This window comes from Electrophorus electricus, chromosome 6, assembly GCF_013358815.1.
Source record: "Electrophorus electricus isolate fEleEle1 chromosome 6, fEleEle1.pri, whole genome shotgun sequence".
Taxonomy (NCBI): domain Eukaryota; kingdom Metazoa; phylum Chordata; class Actinopteri; order Gymnotiformes; family Gymnotidae; genus Electrophorus; species Electrophorus electricus.
The window spans coordinates 3,430,668-3,449,230 of NC_049540.1; the positions used below are offsets into that span (position 1 = coordinate 3,430,668).

The 18,563-nt window shown below is 46.2% G+C and overlaps 2 protein-coding genes across 5 annotated transcripts in view; one reads left to right on the plus strand and one right to left on the minus strand.

Moving 5' to 3' along the window:
* The window catches only part of klhl13 (kelch-like family member 13), a 36,425-nt gene extending 33,268 nt beyond the window's left edge, over positions 1-3,157 (minus strand). For 2 of the 4 annotated variants that reach the window (XM_027030059.2, XM_027030060.2), the window contains exon 1: positions 3,085-3,157. In XM_027030059.2, coding sequence (XP_026885860.1) covers positions 3,085-3,143 — 59 coding nt within the window. In that variant the 5' untranslated portion in view covers positions 3,144-3,157. Of the gene's footprint in view, positions 1-2,605; positions 2,785-3,084 lie in introns of those variants that run through there. The other 2 variants (XM_027030063.2, XM_027030062.2) reach the window with 2 other exon arrangements.
* Positions 3,158-3,986: 829 nt separating this feature from the next.
* wdr44 (WD repeat domain 44) lies at positions 3,987-17,471 on the plus strand. The gene is made up of 19 exons (XM_027030055.2): positions 3,987-4,486; positions 6,189-6,222; positions 6,887-6,964; positions 7,485-8,148; positions 8,243-8,376; positions 8,586-8,675; positions 8,863-8,999; positions 10,417-10,500; positions 10,732-10,990; positions 11,428-11,566; positions 12,352-12,416; positions 12,914-13,030; positions 13,259-13,381; positions 13,528-13,719; positions 14,349-14,450; positions 14,665-14,780; positions 15,087-15,214; positions 16,753-16,887; positions 17,010-17,471. Exons 1-19 carry the CDS (start codon positions 4,410-4,412, stop codon positions 17,096-17,098), a joined length of 2,763 nt encoding a protein of 920 aa, XP_026885856.2. The 5' UTR covers positions 3,987-4,409; the 3' UTR covers positions 17,099-17,471.
* Positions 17,472-18,563: the final 1,092 nt, after the last annotated feature.

The window sequence follows — 18,563 nt, forward strand, 5'->3', positions numbered from 1 at the left end:
ACGCAGAGTAGACTTGGAGAACTAAACCCAAGACAAAAGTAAACACACACACACACACACACACACACACACACACACACACAAACACACACACACACACACACACACACACATTCCCTTTCTTAAATAATTCAAAGGTCTGCTTTTTAGAAGCAAGAAAACAGACAGTCCTCTCTCCCAACCTCTACATCATGCTCACATCCCCTCCATTCTCTCACTAGCCATGTAAGTGCTGTCAAAAGCTGAAACCCTATTAGCAAAAAGAGAATAACAGCAACAGACATAATTACACGAACCATATAAAAGGAGGCTCGCTCAGTGGTGAGGTCATCCCAATGCTTAGCATCTGTTCTTTCATGTGGCACACACCTGCAGACTTCATTGAGGGGAGGAAAAAATTCACAGAGAGCAGGCGATTGAAGCCAAAAAAGCTTAAATAAGCCTAACCGTGATTTGAGCAGAACTGCACTTTCAGTACACAGGACAGGAATCACATTCCTAAGCCATTTAGCAATCTGGAGATTTACCCAAATCTTATTGGTGAGATGTCCTAAGACAACATATTAAGGGTCTGGAAAATGTAAAATATAAACCAGCTCAGTCATCAAGTCCGATACAACTGAGATTTTTTTTTTACGTGAGAAAACAATACACCAGAAGTACAAATACACTCGGTGTTGGAGAGGAACTGCACTTTTTTACAGGATTACTGTTCAGATAAATACCCCAGCAACTGGACAAAGGCAGCGTATTCTGAGGACACCATAACCAGCCTCGGCGCCTGCGAGTTCTCACCACAAGGCCAGCCTTTCACGGAAAGGTTTACCAACTGGGAAGGGTGCAGCCACTTAATCGTGATCATGCAGATATCCTCTCCCTCAGAACGTGCACCTTTTGGCCTAAAACAAGGACCCGACTGCACCAAATCAAGTTCATTCCTAATATTCAAAAACTGCCCCTTTAGCCGCTGCCAAACGTAAATCACGCGTTAGCCTGTTAAAACCTGGTTCTACACAACAATGCCACTAGCATTCTTATAATATGAAACTTTGCATTATGGTGTACCAAAATAACATTGGCGATGGGAAACGTTAGGTCAGCACATATTACATCACCATCATGATTAACCATTAAAGAGGTGATAAGTTGGTTTTTTTGCGTGTGTTTTTTAAGTTCCGAAGCAGGAGTTCCACACGGCGCCTCTGCAGTTCCCTCCCTAGTGCCACACGCTTCTTCCCCGGCAACACGCAGGCTGACGGACAAGGCCATATGGGCTGGGTCACGGCACCAGACTTCAGCTGTGGCTGACGACAAGGCGGCAAGGCCTGTATTTAACAGTGGGTCTTACTCAGGAGCACTTTTACTCAAATAGCAACCCCACTTTGTGACAGAGCAGACTCAATTACAAGTAACCACTAGGCAGCAGGGAAGAGAGTTTTTAAAAGGTGTGTGCAGAGTCTGCTGGATTTGTAACGACGCTAACGCTTCTGAATACTGGTGTGGCACCTCAGACCTTTAAGGGATTCGAAGCGAAAAAGGTCAACATAGCTAACACAATTAAAACAAAACCTGGAAGCAAGATTAGACTTCAAAATCCTAACATATAAGACTTAGTCTTTCGTCTTTTTATTCCAACATGACTAACCAACTCTGCGTCATTCATAATTTACAATTCATTCATAATTGTCCTTTCTGGTGGGAGATGTGTTACTTCGACAGGAGGACTCACATTATGGGAGGGGGGAAAGAAAAGGAAAACGCGCTTTCCGTCATGCGAGATCATGAGCTCACCCTCCATCCTTCTAAGAAGGATCGAGTAACATGGCAGGCATGAAGGAGGCACATAGCTCCTATTCTCAGAGCTCCTCTGGGCCTGCGGGCTCTGGGTAGAATAGCTTGTTTTTAGATTTCGGGGGTCGCGTGACCATGTTATGTCCAAAACAACACATGTTGGGCACTTCAACTCTGTACCTCTGCTACAAAGTGTTTATCCCCAATTAAATTAAAAAAGGAAAAGAAAACATGGTACTATAGGCCAGCTGGAGCTTCACTAACTTTCCAATAACTGTCCTAATTCTGAATACCCAAGAACAGAGACCACAGAGAGGCCTGTGGCTATAATACCCCATGTTTGCCTACAGTTGGTTACTTTTACACACAGATGAATAGCGTTTGCACAATGGTAGTTAATGGTACAGACTGTCTTGTATGGGCTTAGGACTAGGACTAAGATTTGGGTCGCTTTTTCCACGACACATTATTTTCCATCCTTTGCACTGAAGAATCCCACGGCATCCTTAACACCGACAACCCAATAACAACCGACACAGCTGGAGAGGGCATGAACAATAACCAGGAAAATATATGATGCGTCAATAAACATGTTCGCCTGACTTACTTGATGGGTTAATGTTTGTCATAGTTTTTCCTTCTTACACCAACACCTTGAGAATTCCGATACAGAGTGAAAATAAACTGGCACTATCCAAGAATAATTAGTGATTCTTCACTGACTCACACACCATCAGCAGCAACACGACCGTCTCTAGCAATTATATACCAGTTAAAACCACTTTACAGGCAAACCGAGCAAATTACACCGTACCCTGACGACGGGGAAAGAGCAGAAACGCACTGGGACGGCGTTTGCCATGATACCAGACAGGTCTTAGTCCTTGCTTTAATGGTCAGACCTGTCAAGAGTTTGATTTTACTCCGCTCCCTGCGACGTGTCTGCTTTTGGTCGTTCCCCAACTTCTGAAAGTTGACTGGCTAAGATAGCCCGACAACCTAACCCGACGACAGCTAACGCTGTCATGTCGGTGGCCCATCGTCTTATACATTTCCAACACGACAGCAGGTACGATTGCCAGACTCCGCTAACTTTGCCGGCCGTCGGGATTTGGTGAAAGGACACACAACGAGCAGCATGGCTACGTTTCCTTACATCGCCTTTCCAGCTACATTTAGCTACACAGCAGCTTAGCTTTATGTAATGTTTGCCATGGAAAAGATCTATGACCTTAGGTGACCTTGTTAACCATAATACCACACAAGAAAACTTTAAATTTTTCATTCGTTTACCTGCAGTAACGGGATTTGCCCTTATTTTCTTCCAAAACCCTCAAATCCACTCCACTCATGGACCTCTCTTTGACCCGCCTCTATAATTCTCATTGGCTGTGGTCACAAGGGAATTGCGCTGCGCACGACGCCAATTGGCCTGCGTGACTGTCAATCAATGCCAGACGCTCAAAAACTTCCGTCGCCGAAAGTAGTTCATTGCGCAGCTGTGATGTGATTCAATGATTGGTTGATTCAACAAGCGCCAAGTAGTAATACCTAAGGGCTTAAATCCTATGAAATTAAGACATCGCTCCGCTGCATACGAATCTGCCTCGGCTGAAAAATAGTCGCTGTCAATGGAATAATCATTTTTACAGAGCTGCACTTCGTTTCAGCCGCATTCCTGAGTGTAAATCCCGCTGAGCTCGACCTGGCCGTCATAAGAGTTTCCCAGCGGATATTCTCAGAGTATAGGTTGGATGGCATGAGTTCCGTGAAAGCCCTGCAGTACAGACGAGTTTGACATTCCTGGTGCACGGTGGGAATCGTGCTGTTTGGCGGGTTTTACTGAAAGATTTAAAGCATGCCGACATGGTCCCCTCAGTATAGTCTGTAGCTGTACAAAATGTTGCTTTAGCAGTAGCCTGACTGGGTTATTTATTTCAGGCTACAAAATATAAAATGATCTATCTATCTGTAAGTGTATATGTCTGTCCGTCCACCCCTAAGTAAATAATCTAAATCTCTATATTGAGTGTATTTCAATCATGTTACTGATGCAGGACCAAGCTGTTCGACTCAGACGCTTCTATCGTCCACAATAAAAAAAAAAAAAAAAGAAAAGGCTAAACTGTTTTCATATCAGTAGCCATGTGTTCACGCCGCCTTATACACTCTCGCGAGACGTCAGTACGAGACATCAGTGGTCGTGAGAAAATCACTTGACGTTCTTCTCCCTCCGTGTTTTCGGTCGTAAATCCGGGGAGTGGACGGATTCGGTGTCCTGAGAGACGCACAGCTGTTACTGATACAGTCTGACAGTGTTAGTCCTTGGGGCCGATAAAGCTTACGAAGTAGGTGTTCACTAAATTTGGGTTGTTTGTCGGTTAGCCAGCTAGTAAGGCCGTCTGTTTATCTGGTGATTCTGAGGCGGAGCTGTAGTGGGGCTAGCGTTAGCTAGCTAGCCAGCCTAAGAAGACACAGCCCTTGTCATTTGTTGACCATATTGGTTAAAACTCCCCTCACGGCAGGTGTTTTAGTTTAGTTTTAGTCTTTAGTCTTTCTCGCAGCTGAAGCCGTTGCATGCAGCTAGCTAGCTCAGCTCAGCTCAGCTCACACTCTAAATGGCGTCGGATACAAGTGATGCAGAGGAGTTTTACGACGCAGCCGAAGATGTCAACTTCAGTCCCTCGCCCAAAGTGTGAGTATACGATTAAACTATAAAGCCCGTTTTGTGGATACTGTAGGATTGCCTTGTAAAAGTTTCTCTTTTAGGATTGACAAAATGGGCCCCTCATGTCTAAAAAATGCTAGCTAGCATATCTAGCAATCCCTATTTCCCCCATCAGTATTATATTTGGTAGCTATTAATGCTGAACGATATGAATGATGAACCATATCATATCACGCGTGTCATCTTGAATAACGTGAAACCCTTGGAGTTGTGGGGTTGGTGGATGAGAGACAGATGTGACACGTAGCACAGATTCGTGGCTAAAGTCTTGTTAGCTAGTCCTTGTCAGTTCTCTGTTCGATCTAGGTGGCAAGCCTCCACTTCCAGTTTGTTGATGGCGTGTCAAAATCTGATTTTTGTCTTTCGAGGCAAGCCGTCCTTGTGTGTTGTCTGCTCCTTCGGGCTGTGTGGCGCTCACAGCTCTGTTCCGTCTCTAAATGATCAAAACAGATACTAAAGCACTGGTTACATTTGATGTCCCCGTTTTGTTATTCTGACCATTTCGAGACAAAACGGTTTGTCGTGCTGCGACAATGCTGTTGTGTGTCATTTTGATGGTAGACAAGCAGTGCTTGAGTCAGAGGCATGGGAACTGTTATGAGATTACAAATAAAAGCTTAGTCACTCAGCATCAGGGCAAATCCACCTCCGCCACAGCACAAATCATTATTTGACAGTGTTTTTTTTACAAGTTAAACAGGCCGAGACCCCTTGATCTTGTTCTGCAGAGTTCTATAATGATCGCTTATAGAAAGCTCACTTTTTTAACAGACCTTTTTCACAATACGATTGGGGTCAAAGTGTGTGTCTGTGTGTGTGCACGGGCATAGACTGGGGAGACACTAATAAACATTTTATTTGTTATTTAGGCCTACTTTTAATAATCTTTGTATTTTGAAAGGGTGTGTGCATTCATGATTACATAACACTTTGTGAAATGCCTGGTAAGAAAGAAAGGATTAGATATAGGTATAGGTTTATGTTTAATACTGTAAAAAAGGAATTGTAAGTTAGATATTTTTCAGTATTATTAATTGTAATGTAATAGTTCAGTGTCTGATATTTCTGTTTTTTGTTTTTTCCTTGAGTAAGATGTCACACTGAATGAGTGAGTGAGATGACAATCTGAAAGCCTGAGATGTCGATCTGAATTTCCCTTTTTTGTGTTCAATAAATACTTCTGTTATCATAATGTCAGCTGTGGAGGTATTGATGCCACCCTCCCTCAGGGGTGTGGTTTTAAAAGGGAGCAGGGGGCACGACCGTCTCGTCCTCCTCCAGAGCCGCAGTTCATCTGTCCTCCTGGCTGCTTTTCTTCACGCTGCCTCGTCGTGTGTAAAGTTACTGAAGAGGAGCAGCTTTTGGCTCTGCTCTCTGGGCATGGATCCCAAAACCTCACTGGCTTCCAGTAGTTATCTTGCATAATCATCTTTAACAAGTTTCCGAGAGTTGGTTAGAGGGCAAGATTCTTTTAGAGGCATTAAGCCTCTTGTGTTGCAGGGGGAAAAAAAGCTTAGAAGAGCTGTGTAGATAATTCAGAACAGCACTTCACATTTCTGACAGGGTTTTTGAGATGTGCAATGAATAATGCATGTTGCTAGAATTTACACTTGAAATCAATTTGGATCTAATTGGTTCTGTCCCTCTCCTCTTTATATTCTCTCTCCAGGTCACCTGCAAAATTCATCCTTCCGCAACCTAAGGTGAGAACAGATTAACCTGAATTTATCTGAAGAGGAAGTTTGGCTTTAAAACCGTGTTTGTTTTCAGGTCCTGTTTAGGACGTCATCAAAAGCACGCGATACATTTAAAGTGCAGAGCACTGTAGTCCTTTTAAGACATTGTTCATAAACTCTTGTTGCACAAGGGCAGAGTCAGCAGAGAGCAGTGTTTAGTTTTAGTTTAATCATCACACCAGCTTCTGGCACTGACCAGGCCACCCAGCTAGAAATCTAACCTGTGATAGAGATTGTTCAGGCTTGCTGGAGTTTGGGTGTTGCAATGTAGATATGTAGCATGAAGGTAGAACATCTTCCCCTTGGGATTACTTCTTAAACACATTCTGAAAGCTAGTTTTGAGGCTATTTATGAAGAATACTGGTATGTGTTGGTGAATATTTAGCTGGAGTTAACATGTATTAGGGCTGTTAATTTGTTAGCTAGTCTTGACTTGGTCCAGTGCTGTAATGGATATGGCTAATATAAACCACAAGTGTTTGGAAATGCTCCTATAATTATTTAAAATACTGCTTAATATTTTAGTTGCAGTATAATTGCTCCCTGTATAAACATGAGATGTTATTTTAGCATGACGTGGTGTGTTTTGTGACAGTGTATGATTCATCTTAGCCTTCTGATTGGCTGCAGGGCCTAGATGAGAGCCTGGCACAGGAAGTAGCTGCTGGCTTGGCGCCATCCGAGCCTCGCCATGACGACTCTCTCCAGGTTGGCGTGTGCACACACTATCCCCGCTTCCGTCTCTTTATCGCTCATTTCTCTGCCGCATTGGCCTCGGTGACAAAGTCCCGTGGAATCTAATGCCAGTGCAGCTGGAACCCAGCCTGCCAGGAGTGTATTACAGTGATACCTGGTCCAAGCCACTGCGGTTCTTCCTGGGTGTGGGTGTACTTTTGGGTGTGGGTGTGTGTGTGAAAGAGAAATCTACATTTGAAGTACTCCGAGATCTCTTATTCCTGTGTGTGTGTGTGTGTGTGTGTGCGCTCACGTGCTGTTGTATGTGCATGTGTTGGCTGACTCCCAAACCCATGTCATCAATAAGTGTGTACCAACATCTCTGCAGGCAGGGCTGACAACCCAGTTGTTGCTATAGCAAAGCTAACCAATGTTGTAGTCTAAACTAAACACTTCTTTACTCATGTTGCGTCACAGGACAGATTGTTGTATTATTACTGATTGAATTTAGACAGTCTCATGTTAAGATTCACAAGTTAATCTTTGTCTTTAGATCATTGACAGTATTATTGAGGAGAGTCAGAAAGGCAGTGTGGTGGATGAGGAGTTGTTGAGACGAGAGGACAGATGCCCCTTGTCTTCCGGAGAGGACGAGACTTGCGAGACAGAAGGTCCTGGTGTTCTAGAAGGAGCCCAGGTTCCAGAACTTTCAGCAGCACATGACCTCCCCGAGGCTCCACCTGAGGACTCCGCCCAAGAGCTGCTCCAGCCGCCGGACATCAGGCCACAGGAAGTGAGGTCGCAGGATATCCAGGAAGCGGCTCCCGATGTCGCGGGCGAAGCACAAGCAGTTCAGGAGCAATGCCAGCCTGCTCCTCCTCCTCCGGACATCACAAGCGCCCTGGGTCCACCTACTGCCCAGCTCCCCGAAAGGCTTGCAGCCTGCACTGCAGAGAGCGTGGAAATGCCCAAAACGGCAGACATCTTGGAGCAAGTGCCCCTCGCAGATAAACTGACCGAGCTGGACATGTCCGGCCCCTCTAAACCCCCCAGGCAGTTCACAGTGGAGCCAGATATTGTAGCCAGCACAAAGAAGATTCCTCCTTCGAGACCGCCCCCTCCTAGCGGGGGTCCTCCCCGCAGGCCGCCACCCCCGGTTCGTCCCAACGTCCCACCCAGCAAGTCTCAGGACGTGATGCGGCCAACAGGGCTAGAGGGTAAGATTTATTTTATATGGCTGTTTTTTTGTTTTTTTGTTTTTTTCTGGTTTCTCTAATGGCTGGTAACATAATATGTCTCCTGATTGGTCAGTCTCTGCAGAGGCAATAGAAGACCCATGCGGATTGGTCAGTCCGAATTCCACTGTGAGATGCCTCACTAAAGAGCTACAACACTCTTTGGACCTCGCGAGTGCCACCAGTGGTGATAAAGTAGTAACTGCACAGGTTAAACGCTCTTGTACATTTATAATATCCATAAGGGGAATTTTTGTTACTTTCTCCAGATTCCAAGGTTATGGTTGGAATTATTGTCCAATTCAGATTTGCAGTAAAAGAATACGGAATTGGATTTTGTAGAGGAAAAAATCTAAAGGTCTTGGGAAAGTGGCAAGTATAATTGTAAATGAAAAGTGTGCGCGCATGTTTGTGAACAGGAAAATGATGCACAAGCATCCAGTCCTGGTATTGAAACTGCTGGACCCCAGAGACCACGCTCTAACTCAGGCAGAGAGCTCACAGATGAGGTACTGTGTGTGTGTGTGTGTGTGTGTGTGTGTGTGTGTGTGTGTGTGTGTGTGTGTGTGTGTGTGTGTGTGTGTGTGTGTGTGTGTGTGTGTGTGTGTTTTCTTGAGAGAAAAACAGTATCCAAGATCCTGCCCATATGTTTCTTGGTTCATTGTTGGGTGTGTGGGTAAAATCTTGGTACTCTAGGAGATATTGGCGAGTGTGATGATTAAGAACCTGGACACTGGTGAGGAGATCCCACTAATCCAGGCAGAGGAGAAACTCCCAACTGGAATCAACCCACTAACACTGCACATCATGAGACGGACCAAGGAGTACATTACGTAAGAGAAGGACATTACATTACTGAACATCACATTAAAACCCCACTTCTTCCCCATATTGTACTGCTAACCCTGCACTGTATGAGCAGAGCCAGAGAGTAGAATATACCTCATTACCTGTGCTGCAGCCCTTGACTGGACATCGGGGAAAAACTGAGTCAGTGGCTGGTTTGGCCTTGCTGTTTGTGCACAAGAATGCTGCAGTGGGTACCACTGACCCAGAGCCGGTTTGTCTGCGTTCAGAGCACATAAATAAGGAGATATACCCCCCCACCATTACTGCCCCATCACGTATAGTCTCCTCTGTGCAAGACTTGAAAGAGACAGCTGCCCCCAGGGCCGTGGTCCTGTATCATCCAGCTCCAGTTCCTAACAGGCCAGAAGCAGGGAATCGGCAGCCGGCAGCCCGCCCGCCTGGCGCGGGGACGCTGGGAGCTGAGGGAGAACAAGGCTGACAGGGATTCCCCCGAGGATCAGAATGGGAGCTGGTGCTTCTCTGCACTCCAGAGAGAGGTGGGCTTGCACCGGGGAGGAGACAACAACCCCGTTTTCATCTGCGATAGTTGATAACGTGGACACGTCAACAACCCCCCCCCCCCCCCCCCCCCCCCATGGTAGCATGTCACTGTCTGAGGCGAAGCGCGATGAGAGGATGTGTCCTCTGTGAGGAAAGTGTGTGGCATGAGAACCCCCCCACCCCCCCCCCACCCCCCCCACAGAGAAGCGTGCCAGTAATCCCATTTCCCACCCGCGCCCCAGCTCTGTCCTCATTTTCCTGCCGCGCAAGACTCCGGCGTGTAGCTGTTCCCCTCTGGCAGGCTGCAACGACACTAATCCTCCCGCTCTCAGACAGTCCTGTGTTTGGACGTGAGTTTTTACTTTCAGACTGCCGCGACTGGAAGAAATCCTCCCGCACGTGTCCAACAGTGAGCAAGGGCTTCTGGCTACCTGAGCCACCTCCCCCAGTTACCTAACCCCGCCCACACTTAACATAAACCTATCAGTGTCTGGCCTGATAGGTTTACGTTCCAAGTGAGATGGGCTTCTGTTGGGGTTATTTGGGGAGGGTGTTGTGAATACGAGGTAGGGTTTGCCTCTTCAGGTTGGTGGAAAGTGCGTCCCTTCCTGTGTGCTCCAACCCCTCTCGCCCCTCCCTTCCCCTGTTCGTGTTACAGCAGCATCTCTAGCTTCATTCGTGATTAACCATTCTGTGGCTACAATAGCAACCAGCCAAACAGACCTGTTTGTTTGTTTTGTTTGTTGTCACTCGGAAAACAGTCACAACAAGCTTGTTCATCATCAAAGGCCCAAAGCGTTTGCAGACATGCATGTGAAACACCCAGAATTTCTTGAGAGCCGAGTCTCAGCCCCGGGCGGCGGGCGCGGCTCGCTCACGTCACCTGTCGTCCGTCCGCAGGAATGACGCCGCCCAGTCAGACGACGACGACAAGAGCCAGCCCGCGCTGAGCGACACGGACGGCGGGAAGCTGAAGCAGAGGACGTAAGGAATGCATGCGCCACACTTCAGGATCACACCGGATATGTGGGGCCGCTGGGAGCAGAGGCCAGAAGTGGCGTTGTCCAGAGCCTAACGTGTCCTTTCTCTTCTTCCTCTCCTCTTTCTGTTCTTGTCCTCATCTCCTTCTCTCCTCGCATCATTTCCTCTTCCTCCTCTCTTTCTCTCTCTTTCCTGCTTTCTCTGCCCACCATGTTCGCTCACTCCCTTCACCAGCACCCAGCTGAAGAAGTTCCTGGGCAAGTCTGTGAAGCGGGCGAAGCACCTGGCGGAGGAATACGGCGAGCGGGCGGTGAACAAGGTGAAGAGTGTGCGCGATGAGGTTTTCCACACGGACCAGGACGACCCGTCGTCAAGCGATGACGAGGGTATGCCCTATACGCGGCCCGTCAAGTTCAAAGCAGCCCACAGCTTCAAGGGGCCCTTCGACTTTGACCAGATCCGCGTGGTACAGGACCTCAGCGGGGAGCACATGGTAGGCCAGGGAACTGCTGGGGGGGGGGGGGGGGGGGTGCGTGCGAGAGGGAGGTTGTTTGGTGGGGATATGTGGGCTTTGTGTGCAGTGCTGTGAGAGAGTGACTACAGTAACTAAAGTTTTTGTCCTGTATACATGGACCCTGAAATTCAATTTACATTCAAATTACACTTTGCTGAGTTTTCCTTGTTCTTCACAAACATGGGCTGTGCGAAAGAAGCAGGGATGTGATTTATTAGCTTGTAGATTAGTTCCTCGTACTACTGAGTCAGGAGTGCTCAGTATGTTTCAGAAGGCGTGTGTGTGTGTGTGTGTGTGTGTGTGTGTGTGTGTGTGTGTGTGTGTGTGTGTGTGTGTGTGTGTGTGTGTGTGTGTGTGTGTGTGTGTGTGTGTGTGTGTGTGTGTTAGCGCTGTGTTAATGACTCCCTTGTGTCCAGGGAGCCGTATGGACAATGAAGTTCTCTCACTGCGGGAGATTGCTGGCGACAGCAGGCCAGGATAACATGGTCCGCATCTGGGTCCTCAAAAATGCCTACGACTACTTCAACAACATGAGGATCAAATACAACACAGAGGGCAAGTGAACGCACACCGAGTCCAGAGGCTCATGCAGTAAAGATGCCCAGACACGCACGACCCCTAGTACCACATATACGCGCTGCACTCATGAATGTACACAAGTGTATTCAGGATGAATAGACTCTCTGATAAAGTATGTTGCCGTGTAGAGAGCTTGTCACGTCAAGTCACATCCAGGCCCATCCCCCCCTTAATTCTATGCCCCATGCACCCCATCCTTTAGTCCAGTTTTAGCCATGTGCTCTGCGGCCCGGAGGGTCCGGCCCCCGCTCTCTAATCCGGCCCGGCTGCTCTCCACTCTGTCGTCCTTCTCGGCCGTCTGGAGCGAAGGAGTGCTGCCTGACTGAAGCTCTTGCATGAGTCAGAGTTAGAAGGAGTTTTAATGGAGAAATGCACAGGGCACAGCGCTGCACGGTGCTTGGCTGGGAAGAGGAGCTATGGCTGGGTGTCCTGTGTGTCTGTGTGTGTGGGTGGGTATGTCAAAGGGAGTTGTTTGTTGGTTGTCCAGATTCCACACATTCTGTGTGAAGTGCTGTAGGTGGAACAGTGTTTACAATAGTAGGAAGTGTTCCCACAGTAATTAAAGGCACCCGTTAGAGTTGCCCACGCCTTGCCCCCAGACCCAGTAGCCTTGCACAGAAAAACCATGAGCACAAGGAATTACTCATCAGTCCTGTGGGAAGCGTGTGATGGTGTTCTGTTTTCCTTCTTTATGTCCACCTTGTACATAAAGTTGTGTGTGACAGTCAGACTGTATCTAACTGTTGCATTCTTTTCTTTAGGTCGTGTCTCCCCCTCCCCCTCCCAGGAGAGTGTGTGTTCCTCTAAGTCGGACACTGAAGCAGGGGTAAGACACACTTCCTTCGCTCTCCCTCAGGCAGTCAGCGATTCCAGTGTATCCAAGAAACGTGGTGTCACGCAGGCTTTCCTGATTCAGTGTTTCCCAGCCCAGTTCCCTGGGGCCCCCTGGACGCCCCTTGTTTATTCTCAGCACTTGCAGGGTTTCTGATAGCTGGTGAAGGTATACTGGGATCTGGGACAGGGGGGACCTCCAAGAGCTGAATAGGGAAACGCTGTCATAATAAATGCAACATCCTGATAACCTGAATACACTATTTTTAAAAAATGTTGTTTTTTTTTTGTTTTTTTTTCTTTTTCTTTTTTAAAAGATGGGCATAAGGCATGGGTAGTGTAAGAGTAGAGTGTCATTCATAGGCAGGTCAGTTGTTGTGCCCTCTAGTGGCTCAAGATGAAACTTTAGTCTGCCTCTAGTTACAGTGGCCATTGCTTCAGATGAGTTTTCTGTTCATTCATCTCTCTCTCTCCTGTCCCTGTCCCTGTCAGCTGGGAGCAGTGCTAGATGATGCTGATCTGGAGGACCGAAATGTCCCCTTCCGACAGGTTCCCTTCTGTAAATACAAAGGTCACACTGCTGACCTTCTGGACCTCTCTTGGTCAAAGGTGAGAGGTCGACAGCTGCCCCACACCTTGCTGCAAAACTGCAACAAAATTGAGATAAACAGACAAGATAGTATTTGTAATATTGCCTGGGCACACATTTCACAAGATTAAAGAAACAGGAGAGAAAGAAGTCAAATTTTATATAATAATGGAGCATTTTAAACAATAATAAATGAACAAGGCAATAAACTGTATAGTATTCACCAAAGTCTTGTGATGTCTTTCCAGAATTACTTCTTGTTGTCTTCGTCCATGGATAAGACGGTACGGCTGTGGCACATATCCAGGAGAGAGTGCCTTTGTTGTTTCCAGCATATAGACTTTGTTACAGCAATCGCCTTTCATCCCAGGGTGAGCATTTGCAGGGGGGTGTGCGTGTCGGTGTGGGTGTGTGGGCGCGTGTCGTTTCAGCACCTGCGAATAAATAAATAAATAGCCTGTGTGGGTGCATGTGTAGCAGCAATAATCTGTGTGTCATCGTCCCTCTCTCTTTATAGGACGACCGGTATTTTCTGAGCGGCTCTCTAGATGGTAAGCTGCGTCTGTGGAATATTCCAGATAAGAAGGTAGCACTGTGGAATGAGGTAGATGGCCAAACACGCCTTATCACTGCTGCCAACTTCTGCCAGAACGGCAAATATGCCGTCATTGGCACCTACGATGGTCGCTGCATCTTCTATGACACAGAGGTGTGTGTGTGTCTGTGTCTTTGAATACTCCTTCAGTGTGTACACACTCGCAGTCATCAGATACAAGCCAAGATGGAGCACAAGCCACTTTACAAATTTTCTTCCACGCGTTTCATGCAATTGCATATTTCCACCAGAGGGGTCACTAATTCCCAAATTTAAGTAGTGCAGCTTTAACTGATGTCATGTTGGGAATTACTCACTAAATTCATTGTTCACAGGGATTCATACAGATTCATACAGACAACTCTGCTAAACTCTGTTCTAAGAAAACCACTTAGCCTGTCCTGCCTTCCCGGTTCTCTCCTCTCGCTGTCTCTGTGCCTTTTTGGGTTTATATAGCCCTCAGAACTAAACAGATACATCACATAATGGCCAAAACTAAAGGCTTTGTAATGAATTAAACCAGACCATTGGGGAAGTGGTACATTTTTTTGTCATTTTTCTGAAATTCTAAGTTTCTGAAACATTTCTAGTTAGATTCTCACAGCAACAACTGTTTAAGATGAAACAGCCGGCGTTTGTACCTGAGTGACAGAGGAAAATGCTCTTAACTGCATTTGTATACTACTTTCTCTTTTTCCTATATCTGTTTTTTAACTCCGTCCTCTGTTCCGTTTACCTGGCAGCGCTTAAAGTATCACACGCAGATCCACGTCCGCTCCACTAGGGGGAGGAACCGCGTGGGCCGCAAGATTACCGGCATCGAGCCCCTGCCCGGAGAGAACAAGGTGCCCACCACAGGAAGTCCCACTTATGCTTAATGTGCATGAGATCTTTATCCCATTAAATCCCATTTCTGCTAAAAACACTAGTTTAGCAAAGAAGCAGACCTGGGCTGGTAGACACAGTCGTTTGTATTGGTCGTGCTTTGATGTGTCGCCTTTGCTTCATGCTGTTCTTTGAACTGCTGAACGCTGAAAACAACACGGCGCTCTCCGGCAGATCCTGGTGACGTCAAATGACTCGCGGATCCGTCTGTACGACCTGCGGGACCTATCTCTGTCTATGAAGTACAAAGGCTATGTGAACAGCAGTAGCCAGATCAAAGCTAGCTTCAGGTGAGCAGAAGCAGCCCACAAGCGCCATCTCGACAAGAGCAATTACACGAAAATGTGCACACACTCCCATGAACGAAAGGGTATTAAAGAAACCGTACACAAGAATGATTTGAAGAGTGAATAAAAGGTAATGGCGTCTAATGCTGCGAATAAGCAACTGCCACCTGCTCCTTAATGGTTTTATTCTGAATGGTTACTCAGTTGAGTTGCTAGTTATGTTATGGAGTCTGAAGTGCATCATTAGCGATGATGAATGAGGGACTGAATGACAGACGAATGAGAGACAGGCTTTGTTTTCCCCTCTAGTCATGACTACTCGTTCATTGTGAGCGGTTCGGAGGACAAGTACGTGTACATCTGGAGCACATACCACGACCTCAGCAAGTTCAGCTCAGTGCGGCGGGACCGCAATGACTTCTGGGAAGGAATTAAAGGTACAATCGGTGCGCTCTTGTTCACAAGAAAACTGAGAATAATCTTTGAGGCATATGAATATACTAATATAATGCAGAGTGAATCCTGCAAACCCAGTCTCTTATCCAGAGCGACTTACACAAGTGCTTTGTCATTTACTCATAGAATACATCCTAGCCAGTACAGTAGGTTTGAGTGCAGTATACCAGTGATCTAGAATACTGTAGAAATACAGGGATCAGTGCTGAAGCCTAGAAGTACATAAGCTCTATCTTATCATTGTCTAAGTGCAATAAACAATAAGTACTAGAGTTTTAGTTAATAAACAATACCCTACAATAAGTACTAATTTTAGTTAGTCAATATAGGAGCAGGGTCTGGTCATTTAAATATTTCACAAACAGATGGGTCTTAAGTCTGCATTTGAAGACTGTAAGGGACTTTGCTGTCCTGACAGCCAGTGGATGTTCGAATAGTCTCGATGCTTGTCTTCCATGAGACTTGAAGCATGGTATTTCAAGCAGAGCCGTAGTTGAGGTGCGAAGTACTCGAAGTACAGATCGGCCTTTGACCATTGTCATCATGTATGGAGGGGCTGGTCCATTTTTGGCTTTGTAGACAAGCAAGGATTTCATTCTTGTCCCAGTCTAGGTTTCATTCCTTTCATACTTTTTATTTGCATTTTTGGATAAAGATTTTTTGGGGAGTGGGTGGGAGTTCAGTCAGAAATTCCAATGAAAATTAATAACCACCAATTAGCATTATGCAAATGACTTGATGCTGACTGGTGGCTTCTCACTTTGACTCAGTGTTGGCTGATTTAGCATGTTTGGTGAAGCTGCTTGTTGAAGGTACACAAGCAGAACAGTTTAAAAACCTACAAGCAGTTGTAATTTACAGAGCTCGTAAGAGTTTCAGGTTGTTCCTGGATCAGCACTCTTAAGCCGCATTCAGATTACCAACATGAAGTGATTAAATCCAGTGTTTTTCCTTAATGTGAAATAAATCTGATTTTGTCACAGCTGTGTGGACACACACATCTGATCTTTTCCAATCGGAGGTGTCCCTTTCGTATGTGGTCTTGCTTCAGATTTGTATCTGATTCATGGCCATGTGACTTTAATGTGCATTCATGTGGCATTTTGCCTGTACACTTGTGCTTAGTGCTGTCATTGTCATTTCAGTAATAACAGTAGGTACGAAAACAGCAAAAAGTAGCCGTCTGATCTTTCCGCCCTCAACCTCATCGTGTACAACTGTCTACCGTTGATGAGCAAAAGTGACATGTACATTTTGTGGTTTTAATGAGTCATCTCACAAATGTGACTTTTGTTGTTGGTGAAGCAAGTGACTTGTGCAAAAACATCAGAGTGCACATGTGATGTTTTGGACAGATGTGTTTACATTAGACAGATACAGGCCACTTAGCAGTTATGAACGTGAACTATCAACATGGGCAAGTGTGATCCGACTATCTGGAATTGCACGGTGTGAATTTAATGTGAATGTAGCCTTTCTCCGCTACTTATTTTGATTTATGCATCATCTTGTTCCCTAGCGCATAACGCAGTGGTGACGTCGGCCATCTTCGCACCACATCCTGGACTGATCGTGCCTCAGGAGGCGGGGCCAGAGAAAACCGACAACGAATGTAAGAGTGACGACACAGAGGGTTCTGAAACCATCCCATCAGGTAGCACCTTTTGCCATGGGAACTCCGTTTTTGCCATTGTTTGTAAAAAGTGATGATTATAATAATGAGCTCTCTCTCTCTCTCTCTCTCTCTCTCTCTCTCTCTCTCTCTCTCTCTCTCAGGAGCTTTAAAAACAGATCACACTGAAGTTCTCCTTTCTGCTGATTTCACAGGCGCAATCAAAGTCTTCGTCAATGTTAAAAAATACTGAGTGCTTTTACTGTGGCAAAAGAGAAAAGGGGGGGGGGAGAAAAAACTTTAAACTATTCAGGTTGTTTTAACAACTGAAACGGAGACATTTTACATCGCTAGGCCGAGTGCCATGAACGAGGTCTAGCACTCCCTCTCATCTACCACTCAGCTGCTGGTGAGTACTCTGAGAGGAGGAATGGCTGCACTTAAGCCCCGCCCTCTGCAGGGAACAGGGACCCAGGAAGCAGAGACCGATGGGAAGTTGGAGGACCACAGAGAAAAGGAAAACCAGAACCATGTCCACAGTGTGCTTCTTTCAACTGCTCTTTCATTTCCTTGTGTTCAATAAAGGGTCGGCTATACAAGCTGTACATTCGCAAATGTAAAAATAATTCAATAAGTGTAAGAGTGTAAAAGCAAAATGCCACGGACGGCTGTCATTGCGTGGTGGTTAGCTCATGCTAACACATTGTGTACATGCTGAGAACATGCGAACCGAAGACTGACAGAAAAACTGAAAACACATAGGGCGCATTGTTCATTGCCAAGGGTGTGACAGTGGAGTATTGACAGAGGGAGTGCCTGTAATCACGGAGCCATCCTGCCACTCACCTGGATGACTGAGAATTCCATGAAGTAAATTTCAGAGCCTGATCATTTAGTCATTCTGAAGGATCAGTCTTGAGCACCTGGTCTGGACATAGCTTGCCTCTTCCCAAATAGTAGATAATGATTTTTAATTGACCGGCGTTGCTGGCTAGCTTGTTAAAAGTGAACAAATGCCAGCTGTGTTGTCAGACTAGTGCTCTGGCTCTGCCTTCCATGTGCAGTGTGTTCTGGAACTCCGGACCGTCTCGTTGACCTGGAGTTGTCTCACATGCCGTTTGCACGGTTTCCGTTATGCCTTTGAGCGAATGTTGTTGGGAATGAGCTTGCTGCTAAAATGACATCACCGCAAGGGTTGAGAGCCACAGCGGCAAAAGCTGGGCGGTGAATCGTGCTAGTAGACTTGCCAGTCACACGCACACACAGAGCCTTTTACTCCCTTCCCTACCGAGACGTGTCGGATCTGTTAATATCCGATTTGCTCATGTCTACCACACCCGAGCTTTACCTGGTTTAAGATGTACAAAGACAAATGTAGACGGAGGACTGCTGTGAGCACTAAACTGGGCCGCTACCCGTCTCCTACCTCTACGCCTGTGTCCAGCTCCATCCCCTACTCCACACCTTTTGCTTTTTGAAGTGTCACATTTCACATTTGCTTTTGTTCTGTTTCTCACATCTCTATCGGTTATTGTTTGCTTGTAAAAATAATTGAACCACACTTTTTTAAATGATTGATTTCACTAAAGAATTAAAATATTTTTTCCCATGAAAGAAGTGGCAGGTGCTTGATGCATTTCTATGCGTTGGTGTGTACATTAACAGCAACAGACTGTGTAGAAGCTCAGTGTTTCCTACCCTGCTCCTGCAAACCTGCA